The sequence below is a fragment of the Mangifera indica genome, chromosome 6, assembly GCF_011075055.1.
Source record: "Mangifera indica cultivar Alphonso chromosome 6, CATAS_Mindica_2.1, whole genome shotgun sequence".
Lineage (NCBI taxonomy): Eukaryota > Viridiplantae > Streptophyta > Magnoliopsida > Sapindales > Anacardiaceae > Mangifera > Mangifera indica.
Window position 1 is genome coordinate 16423825 of NC_058142.1, and position 20646 is coordinate 16444470.

Genomic DNA, 20646 nt, shown 5'->3' on the forward strand with positions numbered 1-20646 from the left:
AGAGTAAGAGTATTTAGTGTGAAAATCGTTGTCTCTAAGCATATGAACAATCTTAGATACATAAGACAAAAGGAAGCGATAACAATGGAATTACATAATTGAATACAATTAAACACTGATACAATGAACAACTAAGCTAATTTGTTTCTTCGAGCAGTGAATGATCCTGTGCTCCCAAAATGGTAATGAACATATATTATTGTTTAATGGAATAATTTAACAATACTCATACTCAAAATAGGGATAAATTCGAACTGAATTAACTTAAACTTAAATCTACACTCAATTCGAATAAATCAAATTCAAATTGGATTTCTAGCTTTACAGTTTAGTTCAAATTTAATTTATTTATCATTTTGATGATGATGTTCATCATTTGGTGATATTGTACATTTTGTAAAAACTATTCATTTGCGGACAAACCTTTGGCAAAACTATGCATCAACTTTAATAAATTTGAAGTAGCTATTTAATATTCAAATAAAGCTCAAGTGAACCGTTATTTAGAGTTGATTTGGCTCGATTCCACCCTCCTAAGGACAAATATTGCACTTTCCATATGAAACGCTAAGTCTTTCTAATACAAATATGAGAAAATAATTATATCTTATTATAAAGAGCCCAATAGATATTGTCTGTTTTTGGTTTCAGGCCTTCACGGCTTTAAAATGCGTCTATTGAGTTAAGAGCTTTTGGCCCCTGCTTATATACAAGCTCAGTAGACAAAATGAGAGCGATGTGGGACTTCAGGTCACAACTGTTGTCCTGAAGCCCCACATCGCTCCCGTTCTGTCTACTGAGTTTGTATATAAGCATAGGTCAGAAGCCCTTAACTAAATAGACGTATTTTAAAGCAGTGAGAGTCTGAAGCCCAAAGCAGATAATATCTGTTGGGCTGTTTATAACACGTTATCAGCACGATAGCGATGGGGGAATGTGTTATGACCTGAAGTCCCACATCGCTCCCGTTTGTGAGAGCCTGAAGCCAAAACAGACAATATATGTTGGACTGTTTATAACATATCTTATATTCTAATATGAGGATTGTTATGCCACCCTTGTTGCCCCCAATGGATTTTTATTAACCCAAGGGGCTTGGCCCTAAAGAAGTCATCACATTGAGTACGTTACGAGTAAATAATTTTAAAAAATTCAAATTTTCATATCTCATCCACTATCAATAATAAATTCTATTGGTTTTCCTATAAATAATTATATATATATTTTAATATTATTAATATATTTTTACTATTTTATAAATTTATTACTTAGAATTCTATAAATATCAAAATTCTAAATAATTATAAAATATTATATTTTATTCAATTCTTTAGTAGTGTAATTGCCTTTTATTTTTAAATTATTGAGAAAAATATTAAATTTTAAAAATTAAAAAACCTCCAAAACTCTTTTTAAATTTTTTAAAAAAACACTTAAATTTTTCCCTAAAATCCAAATATTTTTAAAAATTATAGAGTATCCTTCAAATATATATCATTTTTTAAAAGAAAAATATAATAGATAACTTTGTATAAAATGACCTTTTAACCCTTTTACTTAACAAAATTCATTGCCCAAATTAAATATCAGTTAGAAATCTTGTATTAAACCTTATTACGAGTATTTTACTTTGACTTCAATATTTATTATGACAAAAACACCCTTTTATATTAAAATTATTATTTTATATTTACTTCAATATTTATTAAGATAAAAATATTTTTATTTTAAGTTAAAATCATTTTTTTTCTTATTCTAATAATTATTAAAACAATAATACTCTAATTTTAACTTAAAATTATTAATTCATCCTTACTCCAATAATTATTAAGAACACTTATTATAAATTAAAATTAGTCTTTCATCACTTCACCACTGGTCATTAGAGATGAATACAAATCGAATTAAATCCAAATAACTTCTAATTTAATTTTGAGTCATATAAAAAATAACTTGGTTCAAGTTTATCAAAATAAATTTAAGAATAGTCTGAGATTGACTTGGTTCGATTCGAGTTCAAGATTTGAATATATAACTCGAATTTATGATTCATTGACAAAATGACATTATTTTGATAATTGTTTAACATAATTCAAATCGAGTCATAAATCAAATTTGAATCAAATTGAACAATTCCCGATGTGCAAGTTAGACTAAACTAAACTTATTCAAAGTCAAGTTTTATTTGGTTTAAAAAACAAACCGACTCTCTTAACTTGATTTAGGTTCCAAATTAAGATAAATAAATTCAAACTGAGTCAATTTTTAAAATCAAATTAGTTCAGTTCGGATCAAAACCTATCCATGGCCACCTCTTATTAAGATTATCCTAACCATAACAAACCCTCAAATTTTATATCTAGCGTAAGGTTTGGTATCAACTCCAATACACAAAGCAAGTTCAAGAAAAAGCAAGGTCAAAATTTTGGGTTGTCGGCAAGTAAAATTTTCTTGTAGCCTTCTGGGAAAAAGGCCAATTAGATGAGCCTGTGGGGTGTACAAGCCCAAAGACTTTTCCTTCACATTTACACCACCGTCAAATTAATTTTTTAATAAATCCAAAGACCATGTCCCACCCAAGGTTTGATAAAATTATTTCATACCCTCTACATTTCAAAAAACCAATTTGTACCCCTTTGTCAAATCAATTAATTGTTAATTTTAACGGTAAAAGAGTATTTATCTTACTTTATTTAAATATTATAATAGACTTGTAGTTAAATATCATTTTGTCTTCAAAGTTTAGAATATTGTAACAACACCCTTGTAAAGCTAAACTATGAATAATATTATTCAAATATAAATGTTATTTTTTAAAACTTAGAGTAAATAAATATTTTTCTTATTTTATTTAAAAAATTATTATTTTCACGTGTATATATATAGTCTAAATTATTTATAATATGACATTACATCCTTAATTTGTTATTTTTTGTTCAGTTTTTTTAGATGTAACTATTTTTTTTTAAATTTCAAAGATATATTGAATTTTTAAAATTAAAAAAAAAAACATCATTGAACTTTTCAAATTTCTAAAATCCCTTAAAAAATCCAATAATATCTTTAATAATTTTAAAAATTATAATTCACCTCTAAATATATGATTATACATTATTCAGACCTTAATCTATACTTATACTCATAAATTTGTTTATTAATTTTATTTAAAATTAATATAAATTAGAGATAGGAAGATTCTCTAATAAATTTTTATGAGTAATATATTATTATTTAACACTAGAGTATGTTTCACGGATTCTTTTAACAAATTTATGAATCAGTGAAAAGTGGAACTTAAAGGGTGTGAATTTTTATTCCATCAAACCTTGGGGTGGACAAAATGATTTGGCCTAGATGGAAACTCTTTTATTCATAAACAAAACAGTGACGCCATTGTTGACATCACGAGAACCCAGCTACCTTTGCTGACACCATCTTTATCGTCAGTTAAACGACTTCATCTCCTAACGACTCTCTCTCTCTCTCTCTCTCTTCTTACTGTTTGCTTTGATAGCAATTAATGAAATTTCCTCTTCAACTCTCTTTGTCCTTCTCTTCATCTTCACGTTTTATTTCTGTTACATGAACCACCGTCAGTCTTTTCATTTCTCTTTTCTTTTTAAACTTTTTGGTTCCTGGAAATTACCCTTTTGCTCTTTCTGTTCTTCACCCGCTTCATCAAATCTAACTTATCAAATTCGATTTCTTGGAGTGCTTGCGTTGAGTTGGTTGGTAGATCTAATTCCAAGTGGGGTTCTTTTTGTTTTGTGATTTGGGGTTTCATTGGGCTGTAAAGTTTGGTTTTTTACCAGATTTGGTGGTTTATTTTTTCAGGGTTTTTGTTATGTTTGATTGGTTTGGTATGTAGTTTAAGGTTTATTGTTCTTTATTTTTAGAATTCAGTAGAATTAATGCTGCTAATGAATTGTCGAGTAGCAATCTTACAAATATATAGATTTTGTGTATAGTATCAATTATAAACCGGTATTTTGTGTTAGTTTCAAATGGTTGATTTTTCGTTTCTTGATATATTTGATCAACCCCAGTTCATATATTTCTAGTATTTTAATTCTGTTGTATAAATAATTTACTTTTTAACTGAATTATGTGTTTTATTTATACTTAGGTTTTAGCTATTTTATATTCAGTAGTGGTGGTTTGGGGTTCTTTTTGCTGTAGGGAACTATGAATCGTTGTTTCCTCAAGCCTGATAATTCTTAATATATATTCATTCATAGAGTTGAATGGCTAATTCAGCCGAACCATCATCTTGTTTGAGCTTTACTTCATCTTCTCATCTATCAAATGGCTCAATTAGTCACAACTTATCCTCCTCTTCTGCCTCTGAGGCAGCGGGGCTTAGTCTTGAAGTGTTAAGTTTAAGCAAGCTTAGTTCTAGTTTGGAGCAACTCTTGCTTGATTCCACTTGTGATTATAGTGATGCTGATATAGTTGTTGAGGGGACCACGGTTGGTGTACATCGATGTATTTTGGCTGCAAGGAGTAAGTTTTTCCATGAGTTATTTAGGAGTAAAAAGGGCACTTCTGATAAAGAAGGAAAACCAAAATATGTGATGAATGAGTTGTTGCCTTTTGGCAAGGTTGGGTATGAAGCCTTCTTGATTTTCTTGAGCTATCTTTATACTGGGAAGCTGAAGCCTTCTCCAATGGAGGTGTCAACATGTGTTGACAACATATGTGCCCATGATGCTTGTAGACCTGCTATTAATTTTGCTGTGGAGTTGATGTATGCCTCCTTTATATTTCAAGTACCGGAGTTGATTTCACTTTTCCAGGTGACTATGCGGTCCTTGTGCTGGTTAAAGTTTTTATTTTTTTCCAAATTTTGCAATTCATCAATGTATGCCTTTGGTATAATTTATTAGCTGTAATTGCAAGATATGTATTGATTGATTTGTTTAGCTGCTTGCTTACAGTCTGTTATTGTGAAGTGTGGAAAATGACACAGATCTGATAAGTTTACGGTTTTTGCTCCCTTTACAGATCTGTCAAAACTTATAATTTATTTATAATTTACACTCTTTGCAGCGACGACTTCTTAACTTTGTTGGGAAAGCTCTTGTGGAAGATGTTATTCCCATCCTTGTTGTCGCCTTTCATTGTCAATCCAGTCAGCTTGTCACACAGTGTGTTGACAGAGTAGCACGTTCAGATCTTGACAATATCTGCATTGAGAAAGAACTTCCACATGAAGTTGCCGAGAACATTAGGATGCTCCGTCTTAAGTCTCCACCAGATGATGAAAACAGTGTAGAAGCTGTGGACCTCTTGCGTGAAAAGAGAATCAGGAGAATCCATAAGGCACTAGACTCGGATGATGTTGAACTCGTTGAACTTCTGTTATCCGAATCTGATATAACCTTGGATGAAGCCAATGCGCTTCATTATGCTGCAGCATATTGTGATCCCAAGGTTTTATCTGAGATTCTCAGCCTTGGTCTGGCTGATGTCAACGTGCGAAATACTCGTGGATACACAGTTCTTCATGTTGGTGCAATGCGCAAGGAACCGTCAGTGATAGTGTCACTTCTGACAAAAGGAGCTTGTGCATCCGATTTGACATTGGATGGACGGAGTGCTGTTAGCATCTGTCGAAGGTTGACAAGGCCAAAAGATTATCATGCAAAGACGGAGCAGGGTCAGGAAGCAAATAAGGATCGCATATGTGTTGATGTTCTAGAGAGAGAAATGAGAAGAAATCCAATGGCTGGGGATGCATCTATCACTAACTTCACATTTGCTGATGATCTGCACCTAAAACTGCTGTACCTAGAAAACAGAGGTACTATGCTGCATCTGGTAGTTTTCAGTTCTATTCTATTGTATGTTATGAAGTCATCACTGTTGTGCATTGGCATAACTAGTTAGTAGTTTTTGTTGCCAAATTGGACAGATTTTTTTTGTTTTTCTGGGCTGAGTTTTTCAAATGTTATCATATGTTTTCTTCTTGTTTATCTGTTTTATTTGTCTGTCTTAATATCTTTATTCCACTTAAACGTAAAATTTCTATAGTAATACGGAAGGTTGGAATGTGCAAAATTGATGTTAATCTCATGGTACTTTGATGTCCTTTTGGATATGCTTTTGCCAATTGAAGGGCTCAGATCTCCCTTTTCTCCTCAGCTGAATTGTTTGCCTCCCTGCTGCATATTTTATCCATTGTCTTGTAATTATTTTATTTATTTTTCAATTTCCATTAATTCTTTTGAACAGGATAGTTTGCCAATGTCAGAGTTGTGAAATCTTTGTTTTTTTATTTTTGTGTTCTTAATATGATGACAACTTTTACTACACCATATGATAGTGAAAATTAGCTTGACTATCAGTTGGCACAGTATGGTATTGATAAAAGGCTGTAATCTTGTGATAAAACTGTTCCTTTGTGTCTCAGCCATTGCCCCTAATTACACATAAAGTTCATGATAAATTGCATGAACATATTTAACATGCCTTGGACATTTCATTACCAACCTTTTTTTTTCTTTCATCTACTCTTCGCTAACCGCATACTTTTAGCAATGGTATAATTCTTAATGATTTTGGAATATATTTCCATTTGGCTGTAGTCGAAGGCTTTTGTGCAGTGACCAACTCAATTGTCAGTACAAATCTTTTGCTTGTTATGCTTTAAGATGTGATACAACTGGGTAAACTATAGGTATGAATGTCAGTTGCATAAATAATCTAGAAAGGGTGACCCATGCTAAGTGTTGGAACCTTCAATTTATGAGGTCCCTCCCAATGATGTTGCGTTGCCTATTGTAGAAATAAGAGATTCAAATCATTTTTTTTATAGGGTTGCATATTTGCATGGTCAGATTAGGCTTAAATTAACCAGCATTATGGTGTTTGCATGTGCAAAGATTTTGCGCTTATGGGATAAACAAGAGCCTGGTTTTTTTGTTTAACCTCCTATTGAATATGGTTTCGATTGAATCTTATTTGTATGTAGAATGGCTTTATATGCTCAAAAGATAATTTCTGAGAGTTATCGTACATTGCAGTGGCATTTGCACAATTGCTATTCCCTGCTGAAGCCAAGCTAGCCTTGGACATTGCGCATACTGAGACAAGATCTGCGGTTCCTGGTCTCTCTGCATCAAAAGGTTCAACTGGAAACTTTAGGGAGGTTGACTTAAATGAGACGCCTATAATGCAGAACAAACGATTACGTTCTAGGATGGAAGCCCTAATGAAAACAGGTAAATTGAAGCTTTTAACTTTCTTCTGAATTTGTTACCAAAAAAGAAAAAAAAAATAAATTTCTTCTGAATTAAGATGCTTTATTTGGCTTTGTTTTTATTTGATGGCAAACTTTTGGTCATTCTCTTGTGTTCTCTGTCCTGGAGTGTAACTTCTATCCAAACTTGCCAACTAGCATACTTTATTTCTGAAGATGAATTTACAGAACACGGTTATCACCTACCATATCTACAGCAGGTAGGGCACAGAATCTAAGTTTGACTTGAATCAAGTGACAAAATTCTTTTGTTTTTGAATTACTAAATCCTATTGTTTAGATGGAATTACTGAGTATCAGAACTGGAAAAAATTGTTTGGGTTTCTACTTGGCAGTTTCTTCTTTGGACATTCTGCCCTGTTACATAATGAATGACTACTGAAATCATTACTATTTTGCGGAATACAATTTTTAACATTCATTGTTATAGCTTCTCACATTTTAACTGTGTTGCCATGATGACAGTGGAACTGGGTCGGCGCTATTTCCCTCATTGCTCTGAGGTTTTGGATAAGTTCATGGATGATGACCTTCCTGATTTATTCTATCTCGAGGGGGGCACCCAAGCTGAGAAAGAGATGAAGGAAATGCGCTTTGTGGAACTTAAAAAGGATGTTCGCAAGGCATTTAACAAGGACAAAGCCGAGCAATCCAGGTTGTCGTCCTCATCATCCTCATCATCTAAGAAAGACGGCGTAAATTGCAAACTCAGAAAATTATGATGGCCTGTAAAATATATCCTTAATAATTGTGCTTACTGCATGCACATTTTTGAGAGAAATCTTTTTGAGAGCCAGCCAGTGTTGGCTCATTTTCTGTACAATTCCATCCGGGCGAAAACTCTTTTGTATACAACCCCGGTTGCGATTTTAAGCCAGGAGAATCTACTTATACTTTTGACAGCTTATAGGAAAATGTTCTTCAGTTTCTTGTGAGAAACTTTAATATAGGAGAATTACTACTGAGTGTATTTTCATAATTTTTTTCTGAAGTTTGTTCTATGTAAAAATTTGAGCAGGGAAAATAATCCTAGAACATAGACAAAGTGTTGTGTTAACATAGCTGAAAATTTGACACCATGTTGGTAGATTAATCACATATTTGTGCTTGTTGAGATGAATTTGAGTTCATGTTGTAGCATGTAGAATTGTCTATTAAATGAATTATTACCGTTTTGTCCTTTTTTCATTTCCTTTTTCCTTTTTCTCCCTTGCATCCAGGTAAAAGATTTCTGGAATCAAACCCAGAAAAAATGTGTATTGATATTGTGAATAGATACTCAAGTCATAGGGTGGATTTGAGTTGAGTTAAACTTAAACAACAAAGGCTAGCGTAGAACTGCAGAACTTTTAAGTGACTTTATTAATGAATCCCATCCATTGAATTTTATATTTCTGAAATGGGAAATGAGGAACATAGATTTGCAGTAATAGCAGTAAATATTCCAAGAATTTTGACACTTGAATGGAATGTGGCATCTGGGAAAAGTTAAACAACATCTGAAATTCCTTCTTTTGATCCCAATAGAGGTTAAAATATTGCCAGAATTAATTCCTTCTTTTGTTAAAGTAGAAAAGGCACACTACCCTTTTCATATTTTCAATAGCAACGAGAGGAAGAATTTTTTTTTTCTTAACTACCGTGTCTATGTGCGATTGCTGATGCTAAATTCCATTGCACTCCTAAAAAAAAAAAAATTTCAGCCTTGCTTTATTCCTGTGTCTTTTTGACATCCATATTCTTATTTTCTTTTCTTAAAATAACTACTTTTTTATAGTAGTGACCTGAGTTTCGTTAGAGATTATCCAAATTAAAGAAATCCGAAATTCGAAAGGTGAGTTTTCAAGGAGATTTGTCACCGTTGCTGAGGGATTGAATCAATAGGTCCAATCCTATTATACACCATTGATTGCATATGGAGTGCGGCAGCGTTGCCATGCTATGTGGATTGAAAAAATGCGACCAGTGAGTACACATGTCAAATACAAGGGTTGTGAAAATGCACCCAGTGAGTATATGTGTCAAGTGTATGTCACAAAATCGAGAAAGCTACGATAAAAAGCTTAGAGAGAGATAACAAATAAAATCTCGTCTTTATTTGTAGTGAAATTTTCTCTATTATCTTTTTATGTAAATTCTTGTATTCTACAAAAGAGTAAATCAATGTTATTGGGATTATGTAACTTTGTCTATATTAGATCAAGGCCTATGAGTGTCAAATTATTAACAAAAGGATTGGATCAATCTTATCAGGATTCAACTTATGAAGATTGAGTCTCATAACTAAACAAGTGCGGATTTGGTCATGGGTGGATTCAAAACTAAGTTGAATTGAACAAGAACCAGGTCAAGTTTGATTTAAATTCGAAACGACAAACTCAAATTTGAACTCAAATCAGCTTGAATGGTGAACAATGACATTGAATAAAATGATAATTCATTGAAAAGGCAAAGAAGAATAATCACTAGAGAAGAACAGCTCACCGGCCTTCAAACTGAGTTGTTGAACTAGTACTTCAGTTTGAGTTCGACTCTTTCGAGCCAAATATGGATTTGAGTCTTATCTAATTTAGTTCGAATCCACCCCTAAGCTTTGATGAAAGATACTTGCATGAATTCCAAAAATCTAAAGCCGGTTTGAACCCAAAGCAGACAATAGAAATGAAACAGACACAAAATGAGATGTTAAGATGCTAAATGAACCAAATCATACATTAGATTAAACTTGAGCAAGTGGAAATGCAGAGCTGAAGCCAGAAGTATTCTACTTGAGTACTTGTAAAAACAACACATCTGAAATCTCAGGTTCTTTAAATTTTGGTTGCGGCTTAACTCATATAATGAATAAAACTATATATACAAATAAATTGTATAAATTGAGACGGTAATTCATGATCGGATAATATAATTATTTACTTTTTTTCTTATTTCAAAATCATCAAATTAGATACTATTATATTAAATTGTACAGAAAAGTCTGTACATATACTATTGCCCCTCATGTAATACTTCTACTATACCAAGCTGAGTTTAAAGATATTCAAACTCAAGTTCAATTTAACTCAAATCTACCTCTAATTAAATAGAGATCTAATTAAGAGTGATGGCAACTTAGAGAGAAGGTGGGGTTCATTTAGCATCACCCTGATATAAAATTACTTAAAGGTCCGATGGCCTCCCATGGCCCAAATCTTAGGATATGTTTTGGGCCTAGACGACTGGGCCAAAAAAGCATCATAAAAATAAGTTTTTATTAACTTATATAATAATATTGCACTTATTAATATTTTTATTAATTTACCAATACAAATTTTGATTTAACTTATGTAATTTTCAATTAATAAAATAAGTAACATAAAAATATTTTAGAATAATTATACCAAAAAATTTAAGTAAAATAATATTTTAGTATTCTTTTATTCTATTCAATTAAACACAATAATTATTTATACATACTAATTTTTATTAAACATGGTAGTAATTAATACTTAATATTCTTTTAAGTAATTTATTTTTATAGTAATCTGTTATTTAGGGGGCGTTTAGTTAGGGATAGATAAAAATTACTCTGGTAATTTATTTTTATTACTAATAATACTAAGTTTGATTTATAAATAGTAAAAGATTCCAATAATCTTCTATTACCAATGGTAATGTGATAAGTAATAAAAGAGATATTAAAAAATTATCAAAGAAATTTTAATTTTATTATAATTATATTCTTATTTATTTATTTTTTAAGACAAATATAACCTCATTTTTAATTAATATTACAAGTATCATAAAAAATATTTTAAAATAATAATACTAAGGGCATTTAAATAAAATAATAAACTAATATTTTTTATTATTTTTAAAAAATAATTTATTTTTAAAATAATATTTTTATTTTAATAATAAAATATTACTAAAATCAAATTCATCTTAATGATAATAAAATATTATCAAAATTAAATACATCTAAAATACTATAATTTTTAATCTTTTAATATTAAATTATTATAGTTACCCTTTGAGTAGTATTTGACTTAAGTTTGATTTGACAAAATTAAGATAAAACTTGAGCTTAAGCTATCGAGTTGTGAAGTTTTTTACTTGAGTTCAAGCTCGAGATAGAAATGGTAGACTCAAGTTTGACGCAAAAATTATATTTTATATATTTGTCAATTACTTTCTTATATTCAAAATTGTAGACGTAGGTATAAAAATTATAAATTTTTAAAAATTTATTAATATTTTTGTCAAACCAAACAATGAGCTCGCAAGTGGTTTGCCTCGAATATATCCCTAATGAGATCATAGTGGTTTAGTAAATATGATCAAAGGGACTAAATTTCTTTAAAATTCTACATTGAAGTGCCATCATTAATAAAAAGATGAAGTCTCATAAATATTTGCATAAATCTTTTAAATATTAGAAATATGAAAATTGTGGTGACAAAGTTCTAGTTTGAACTACCAACCAATTAACCATGCTATTCATATTAAAAGATACCCGTAATTATCATAAAATATTTTATATTTTTAAATTACTAATTTCTGATCTTAATATTATAAAATATACATGTGTGCTTGTGTTATAAGATAAAATTCTTCTTTATTCAATTGTATATATACGACATCTAACTGGTTATAATCAACAACTAATTGCGGTAACAACAACTAAACATATCTTTTATTCACTAGTCGTGTAGAAGTGCGAATAAATGTTTTGTTCGAAGTCAATAGTAAGCAGAACTCGTCGAGGTATTACATTTCCTCATTATATGCTATTATAATAAGAATATATTCTAAGAGTCATATTTGAATTAAAAATATTCAAATTCAATATTTGAATATAATTCTTTTTTTTGTTTTATTAAAATGAATGACCGATACAGAGAAATATATATAAACAAAGAGAAAAAGAAAGACAGAGAGAGAAATACAATTAATTTGAGTTTATCATTACTTCGAGACATTACATTAACATAGGAAAACCCTAAGTCATAATTTCTTTATATTTTAATTTATTTTTCATCGAGGTAGATAATAAGCTTTATTAACCGATCTTCACTTGTTATCATTATAACTTATCTTGCTCAATATTTTAAACTAAATACATTAGTTTGTGATGAAAAATCTCAACGAAGCATTATATTGAGAGTTGCAGAAACTATATTTATACCCGTAAGTAAAGTTTGAAAACTATCAATAAACACCCCATGCCTTTAGTTTTATTTCATACTTTGCTATTTTTTTCCTAACTATTTAATTTTTCTTTTAACGAAACTTAAATATTAGTACTAATTATAGTATCGTGGTATGATCCACATGGGTGTAGTTGTAGTATAATCAATGGATCATTCGACACGAGTGAAATTTAAAATATATATAATTTTTCTATTAATTTTTTATTTTAATTAACAATTGCAATTACTAAATATGTATTTTTGATCTTATTAAAATCATTTAATACTGAAAATTCTTAAATAAAAAACCATATGCGAATCATATGACGCCATTAAAAAACAAAAAAATAAATAAATTTGATAATTAACTTAATATTTTGTCCCAATTAACAAAAACTCGGAGAATATATACAATATTATTTATAAAATTTTTGAATAAAAATTAATTAAATAGTTAAATAATTGAAAATATCATTTGCTTAAAATATACTCAAATTAGTCCCAAGACTTTGAAACAATCCTCTCTCCCCCAACACTCGAAGAGGAGTTGAGAAATTTAAGCCGTCAAGGAGTAGTCAAAGTATCAATTTGAACCTATAAATTCTAAAAAAATGTAAATTCAATATAAAATGTTTAGAATAGTGTCACTTACCTCCTCATCGTTAAAATTGGATACTCTAAAACATGTTGAAACCACGTTAAAAAAAAGAAAATAAAAAATAAAAAATCATAATCCTAATTAATATCAATTATTTCAAATCTTCAAGTTGACCAACTAACATCACCAAACGCCAACTACCATCCAACCACTTACCACGTAATCAAATCATAACCTTTAATGGCAAATTTGAAACCTTTGTTTCATCTTACTTTATAGCAATAATTCCATATTGGCCACTAGTCAAATCATATCATCGCAGATTCTGTGACAAAAATTTAAATAAATAAAGTCAAAAGACTTATTTCCAATTTGAGAAGTTATCTTTCTTTCAAAAAGTTTTTTTTTTTCTCTATTCTGATCAACACACTACTTTCTTCTCCTACTTAAGAGACTTTAATGGACAAAAACGATTCGTCTTTATTCATCTAATTGAGCATTGAGAGACACTTAGATGATGCTCGAGAGAAGGTAATTGTCAGTCAATTATTATGAATCACTTTTGTTTTGTTTCGTTTCTCTCAAGTGTGACGGATCATAACCAACAAATGCAGAAACGAAACGAAAAGCTCGATCATTTCGGATTCAGCAAACTTTGGTTGGGCTTTGGCCTTTTTATAACTACACAACCTAGACCATTTTCTAATTCATAGGAATTAGCTTTACTTATTTTATATAAAAATCCCTTAAAATGATGTTAATTATTTAACTCGTGGTGATTTTTTTTAAATATTATAATAAATCATATGATCTAAACATTATTTATTTTTATTATAATATGTACGCGACTCATCCATAGAATAAAATAAATTAAAAGATCTCGGCAAGAGCTTAACTAATATAATAAATCATATGGCCAATATAATATTACTTTAAAATAATAATAAATCATATAATAATATACTCTTATTAATATATAAATTATATTTATGAATCACGTTCCCTTAAAAAATAGGGAAAACAAAAATAAGGGCATTTAAATTATGGATTCATTTTCCATTGAGGTTACAAATCTAAAATATTTCTCCTTAAATAATATTTTAAAAAATATGAAAATTTTTATAATATCATTTTTTTATATAATGTTATTTATATGTATAACGAGTACTAATGATGATATGTTATTATAATTCGATATTATCTTATCCTTAATTCAAAATCACTAATTATATTTTAACACAATTAATATAGAATTTGGTATTCATCACATAGTTTTATTGTTTTCAATAAAATTACATACGTAAACATATACTCAAACGATAATATGTCATTATGTGATTTGGTGATTTTGAATAACATTTAATCATACGATGACATGATATCTTTTATGGATATATTACTACTTTATTGTTTTTGAGTAATGATATATATATATACTTTGAGTATATATTTTAATATATAGATAATGTGTTATTATTTAATTAAATATTATTTTGTTTTTAATTCTAAATTATTTAATTATATAATAACATATTATCTGTGTATCTAACATATATTCATAAGTATATACACGTAGTATAATTTGGGTAGTCAATTGTGTAGATGTATAAGATACAGTTGGTCATATACTCAAATTAGTGTTTATTTATAGTGAAGATGGTTTTCAAATGGAAAAAAAAAAAAAAATTGTAGAATTTGGCGTATAAAAGGGCATGAAATTGTGTCATGGCATCACGTCTTCACAGTATCCCTGTTTCTTGTTACTCTGTATCTCACAAAGATAGCATTTATGCGAATTGAATCCACACGCACATCAAGAAGCACAATGCAAGGCAAGCCTTACGAGGGAAAATCATGTTACGGACTAACACAAAACGACACGTCTAAGCAAACCCCACTTCCATTTTTGGACGCATTTCATTAGTGAATGGACGGCCATTTCATTTAAACATTTAGTCAATCGATTGTTCGTATTTTTAGTTTTTGTCGCAATACACACTAAAGGACAACCTAATGGTTGGTGTAGCTTTCTTTCATCATACCCGTCTATATTAACCGCTTGGTTTTCGTGCTCTGCTTCGTGGGTTGTTGGTTTATGCATTGATTCATTCTGCATTTGCCTTTTCTTCGAGATGGGGTTTTGGTTTTTTTTGTTGATTTGGTGATTTCTTTTGCTTGTGGTAAGCTCTTTTATCTTATGTGAATGGATTTTGCTTTTGTTTTGTGTTTGGTTCATGTTGGAGTTTGTTTGATCCTTTTTGTTGATAACCTTTCTGGGAATTTTGGATTTGGTTGGTTTTTAATTTGCTTACTGGGCGTTTTGATCTGTGTATTGTGATTTATTTAGTGTTGCTTTTATCTGTTGATATATAGGTATCCTTGCTTCAGTTTGCTGAGCTTTGTCTCTTCATATATTAGGGTGATTCTGTGTTCACTTATTTATTTTGTATGTTTTTATGGTGATGTGAATCGTTATAAGTTTTTGCAAACATCAAGCCTGGAACTTTAGATTACTGATAACTAAAGAGAAGTAGGTGTTTAGTAGTGATAATTGTTGATATATTTATTATATACTCGGTTAATATAGGTGTGAAACATCAATGCCATTTAAAATATAGACTTTGTTGTTGAAGCTTTGAGTTGACCATATGGAACGTTAGTATTATAAAAAGCTTAATATTTCAGCAAGTTGTTATTAAGATGCTGCAAAGGGGAAACCTATTTGTTGAAACTTGTTCCCTAAATGGTCGTGGAGGATGCATTTTTTTATTTTTATTATTATGCTGTTTTGCTGCTGTTGTACTTCAAAAATGGACTTGTTTTGAACTTCATGGTCGATTCCCTGTGTATCTGCTAAGAAATAGTTGAAGGAGCAAGATGAGGAGAGGACAAAAGTAGGAGAAAGTACAGAAGAAGGGATTTAAGATCTGCTAATATAAAGTAGAAGGATTTTAAGATGGCAGCAGTGTCAGAACTGACAACGATGGCTTTTAAGTCTTATCAAAATAAGGCAGAAGGTCTGGTTAAGGACTATTTAATCTCAGGGCCTTTTATCCCATATTCTTCAGTCCTTTGTGGTTTATTGGCTTGCAAAGTGGTATACTAATCTCTCTCTCTGCCTCTTTATAGCTAATCTTGTTTGCTTTCACTCCTAAATTGAATGCACTTATTGTTCTTTTCAACAGGTCTATGATCTTACTCAGTTAATTAGTACCTTTAACTTGAAGAGTTATAATGGCCTTACAAAACTCCAACGAATAGAGTGGAACAATCGGTGAGTGCATGATCCAGCTTTTACCTTTTTCTTTTTAAAAATTGTTGCATATATCCCTATTGATTAGTATCCTTATTGTGGCAGTGGTATCTCTACAGTTCATGCTATTTTTATCTCAGCTATGGCATTGTACTATGTCTTCTGGTCAGATTTCTTTTCTGACCAACGATTAGATGGTCTTCCTATTTTCAGAAACTCTCCTCACTCTACTTTTGCATTAGGGGTGAGTTTATTTTTCCCTAAAGTTAAATATTTTGCCATGTTTTGAGAGAAGTTTCTTTTCTTCTTTGTGAAGAAACAAAAAAGATGTTTGATGGCTTTAATTATTATAAATTGTTCTGAGCTTTGGCAAAAACTCTCTAAAAGATAGTTATGCTTTAGACATTTGAGCAGTGAGCCTTTATGTTCTGTATGGTAGCAATTAATGGTATTTATACAGACAAAGGTTGAACTTCTTATAATACATATATACAAAATGAAACTCTGTTTGTGAATGCTGTATGCAAATCTTTTGTTATGATTCCTTCCTAGACTTTTTCGTCAACATGTTCCTTTCCTGATCAGCAGAGTTAAGACCCACCTATTATGTTTTTAAGCAAGGAAACCCACATAATGACTATGGTTCATGCTGAATTTCTCATCCTCAAAAGAGAACAAATTTTTCTGTATCATATTTCTTTGTGAATGGAAGTGGTAGGCATATATTTTTCATGAATTCATCCTGAACCATGTTGGGATGTAACACTTTGAAATTAGTTTTCATGACTTTTATTGGCTGTGCCCTTCAATTAATTAGAATATCTGTTTTTATTTCTATTATAAATATTTTGATAATGGAATTTGGTTACAATCTTTTTCAGGTTTCTGTTGGGTACTTCCTTGCGGATCTCGGAACAATTTTATGGCTATATCCTTCTTTAGGAGGAATGGAATATGTAAGTGTTTTCACTAGGACAGAAGGCAGTCAAGCTTTAATATTGCATATTTACTATCATAATTTCTTTTATGAAAGAACTGTGGTTGTAGTTCCATCAATTTAACATTACCTTGTTTATTTTTATCCAGCATACTGTACTAACAGGGAAACACTTATGCATCCTTTACTTCTGTTGATTTTTTCCTCATTACAGCTTTCATATTTTTTTCTCATATTCCCTTTTCGGTCATTTTACTTGGATTTATTCATGAATGATGTAGCTTGCTGCATTATAAATTTAAAAAGTCGACATCCTTTCTAGACTCCATGTTTCACCTCAGGAGTTTTCAATGTCCTTTTTTGAGTCCTATTGATGTCAGAATCCCTCCATGTGTTAATTTCTGAGAGAACTTTGGAGGCTGTTTTCTAATGATATGGTGTTGAAATTGAATCTGCATAACAACAGTCAATGAGGAGAAAATCTTGAAACCCCAGATGGTTGCATAAAGAAAGTCAATTTCAAAGTTGCATATGCTTGAAGTCTGTATTAAATCAGTATAGGCTGTGCCGAAAGGCTAGTATAACTGATAAGTTCATATTATCTGATTTCAGGTTATCCATCACTGTCTTTCTGGTATTTCTGTAGCCTATTCTATGTTTTCTGGAGAAGGGCAGCTTTATACATACATGGTCCTCATCTCCGAGGTGACAACTCCTGAGATTAATATGAGATGGTAGGTTTTGTGCTGCAAGTCAAGTTTTGATTAGGATCTGGAGTTGAGCTCTAATTACATATTTGGGCTCTTGAAGGTTTCTTGATATGGCTGGTATGAAGAGGTCCAAAGCATATCTCATTAATGGTGTAGTTATCTTTTTTGCCTGGCTGGTGAGTTGAGCTTGAAATTTCGTTGTAGACAGACTTTCACCTATATTTGGTATCCATTGAAATGCATATCCATGAAATCAATTTTTATTTAAAAAGAAAAAGCAAGGACAAGAAAAGAAGAGAAAATTGGTTAATAGATAGAGTTGGGTCACTTGCCGTGCAATGGTACTTCAGACTACTTAGATACAAAGATGAACTTATTAAGTATTCAAGTCACTTGATAATTGCACTGACATAATGACCTGTCCCTGTTGTTTTCAAGATGACAGGAGCCAGTAACTCTTGAAAGTGTTTACCTTCTTTTTTTTTCGGTTATATTCTTGTGGCTGAAATGAGTTACAAAATGCAGATTGCTAGAATTCTGCTGTTTGTTTACATATTTAACCAGGTTTACTTGCACTATGATCAGGTAGTTTCTTCTCTCTATGCTTTATCTTTAATTTAATTTATGTGTTTTTTTTTTTAAACTTTTTATGGTTGAAATGTCATTGTCTTCAACAATTAGTAAGGTTTTGAGTAATATAGTCCTACTGTGTTAGGGATAATTGCAATATTCTTTCTTTTTCTATATTCAAATTTTCATTGTGCTTTGCATTAAAGATGTGCTTGCTGCTTAAACTAGGGAGGAAAATAGATCAGTTTGAGATAATTCCTAGCTTCAATCTCAAATATGTGACAAAATCTATATTATAGTACCAGGAATGCTATTATGGCCAAAATGAGCTGAAGACTCTACCACATATTCTGTAATAGCTAATGACTTCTAAATGATGCATATACAATATTAAACTGTCTGTCATCTTGGTACTTTTTTCCCCTTCTATTTTGTTCTTTAGGGCAAAATCCCACTCTGAAAGATCAAGTTCGCTTCAGGGTTTATTTTGGTCCTCCATACTTCAAGTGATTTTATTTGTCCTTTTAGTATTTTTTCTTGTTGAATTTTCTCTACCTATCACCCGACATCCAGATCAACAGCTGTGTCAATTGATGACAGCTATGACATGATTGGTGTTCTAAGCAGTTTATGTTATGGCTGATATTTAAAAATGGAAGCAACTTATTGCTGCTGTAGCAAAAGAATTTTCATGGCATGGAAATTATTAGCCCTCTCTCCTTTTTGTTGCCCCATCTTTATCCTCCATGTAGTCTTCTCTCTGTTCAACCCATTACCCTTTCTCTCATTTTCCTGCTCTTCATAATCAGATTAGGTTTGTGGGTAGAATTGAGAATGGGTGACAAGGAGAGAAAAGTAGGCCAGGAGAATACAGAGGAAAGCATGAGTGTGAGGAAGTATGATGAAAAAGAGGAAAGTGAGCATTGATGATTGTCATATAGCAATATATTTATAGCAGCGGACCTTGAGAAATCACACAGAGGGGTCAAAATTGAAATTAAATAAAAGTCAAAATATAGGGTCAATTAAAACAAAGATGAAATATAAAATAAGTATGAAATTTTAAAGATTATTTTGATATTTTAAATTTATTAACCTAATAATTTTTTAAGATTAAAGAGGTATTAAAATATTCATTTTTATACAAAGTGGGTTAACTTAAATTTTTCAAACCCAAGGAGGGACACTCCTTGATTCCCCTTGGGTCCGCCCCTAATATTTTGTTGCAACAAGCAATGTAGTCAAGTCAATTAATTGACTGAAAATATTAGTCACATTAGTTGATTATAGCCATGTTAGTAGCTAAATAGTCTACATCAACTGTGTTGGGTGTCAGATGATTGTTAGATAAAATTAAACTTATAACAAAACTTGAAGGACCATAGAACCCACTTGAAACTTTTAATTAACAAAGATAACCGATAAGCAAACTTCTAGGACAAAAATGTGCTTTACTCTTTCTAATTTGATATAAATTTACATAGTGAATGCCATCTAAACAAATCCATGGTATCCATACTGAATTTTCAGTACAAGTTTCCAACTATTTCTTGAAGTTAAGATCGAGAAGATTGCATGTAACTAAAGAATAAATGAAATTCAATTATGACATGAAGTTTACTCGATTGGCATTGCAGGTTATCCAGATGCATCTGATGGGTTATCTCTTGGTTGTGCTGGTGCCATCTGCACTAGGCATCTTGAACTTGATGTGGTTCACAAAGATTGCTAGAGGATTAAAGAAAACTTTGGTGAAAATGCAGTGATGGGGATAATGTTTCGTATACATGCCAGTCTAAATGTCTCTGCGTTTTTTCTGTTTTCTTTACTGTATAGATAGAGAGAAGGGAAAGAAAATGTAGTTTTCTTATGTTGTTCAAAGTCCTACTGTTGTAACGTTGCGGACGCCATTTCAGTTCATATTTCTAATCTTACAACCAATTTGATCAATTGGTGATTTATCAAATTTAAGTTTAAGTTGCTGAAAATCCCAGTTTCTGTGAATGAGAAGGCTGGAATCAGTTTTATGCTTGTACCAAAAATGTGATGATCATCATTGGTTGTTGCTGGGGGTGTTACAAATATTGGTTGAGCATGAATTTGGTTTTGGACTCAACTGGGTTTAATTGAGTAATTAACAATACTG

General features: G+C 30.8%; 2 protein-coding genes across 4 annotated transcripts; both read left to right on the forward strand.

Moving 5' to 3' along the window:
- Window positions 1–3478: 3478 nt before the first annotated feature.
- On the forward strand, window positions 3479–8381 carry LOC123219042 (BTB/POZ domain and ankyrin repeat-containing protein NPR1). The gene is made up of 4 exons (XM_044640749.1): window positions 3479–4796; window positions 5050–5803; window positions 7026–7223; window positions 7727–8381. The coding sequence occupies exons 1-4, from the start codon at window positions 4245–4247 to the stop codon at window positions 7981–7983; spliced, it is 1761 nt and encodes a 586-aa protein (XP_044496684.1). The 5' UTR covers window positions 3479–4244; the 3' UTR covers window positions 7984–8381.
- Window positions 8382–14998: 6617 nt separating this feature from the next.
- On the forward strand, window positions 14999–20450 carry LOC123219067 (TLC domain-containing protein 4-B-like). 3 transcript variants are annotated; one of them, XM_044640786.1, is made up of 9 exons: window positions 15006–15210; window positions 15889–16127; window positions 16216–16304; window positions 16389–16527; window positions 17165–17239; window positions 17833–17954; window positions 18031–18106; window positions 18456–18515; window positions 20138–20450. In XM_044640786.1, exons 2-9 carry the CDS (start codon window positions 15987–15989, stop codon window positions 20264–20266), a joined length of 831 nt encoding a protein of 276 aa, XP_044496721.1. In that variant the 5' UTR covers window positions 15006–15210; window positions 15889–15986; the 3' UTR covers window positions 20267–20450. The 3 variants fall into 3 exon arrangements, with proteins under 3 accessions (XP_044496723.1, XP_044496721.1, XP_044496722.1); XM_044640787.1 differs by having other exon boundaries at window positions 15895–16127; XM_044640788.1 differs by lacking the exon at window positions 18456–18515 and having other exon boundaries at window positions 14999–15210.
- Window positions 20451–20646: the final 196 nt, after the last annotated feature.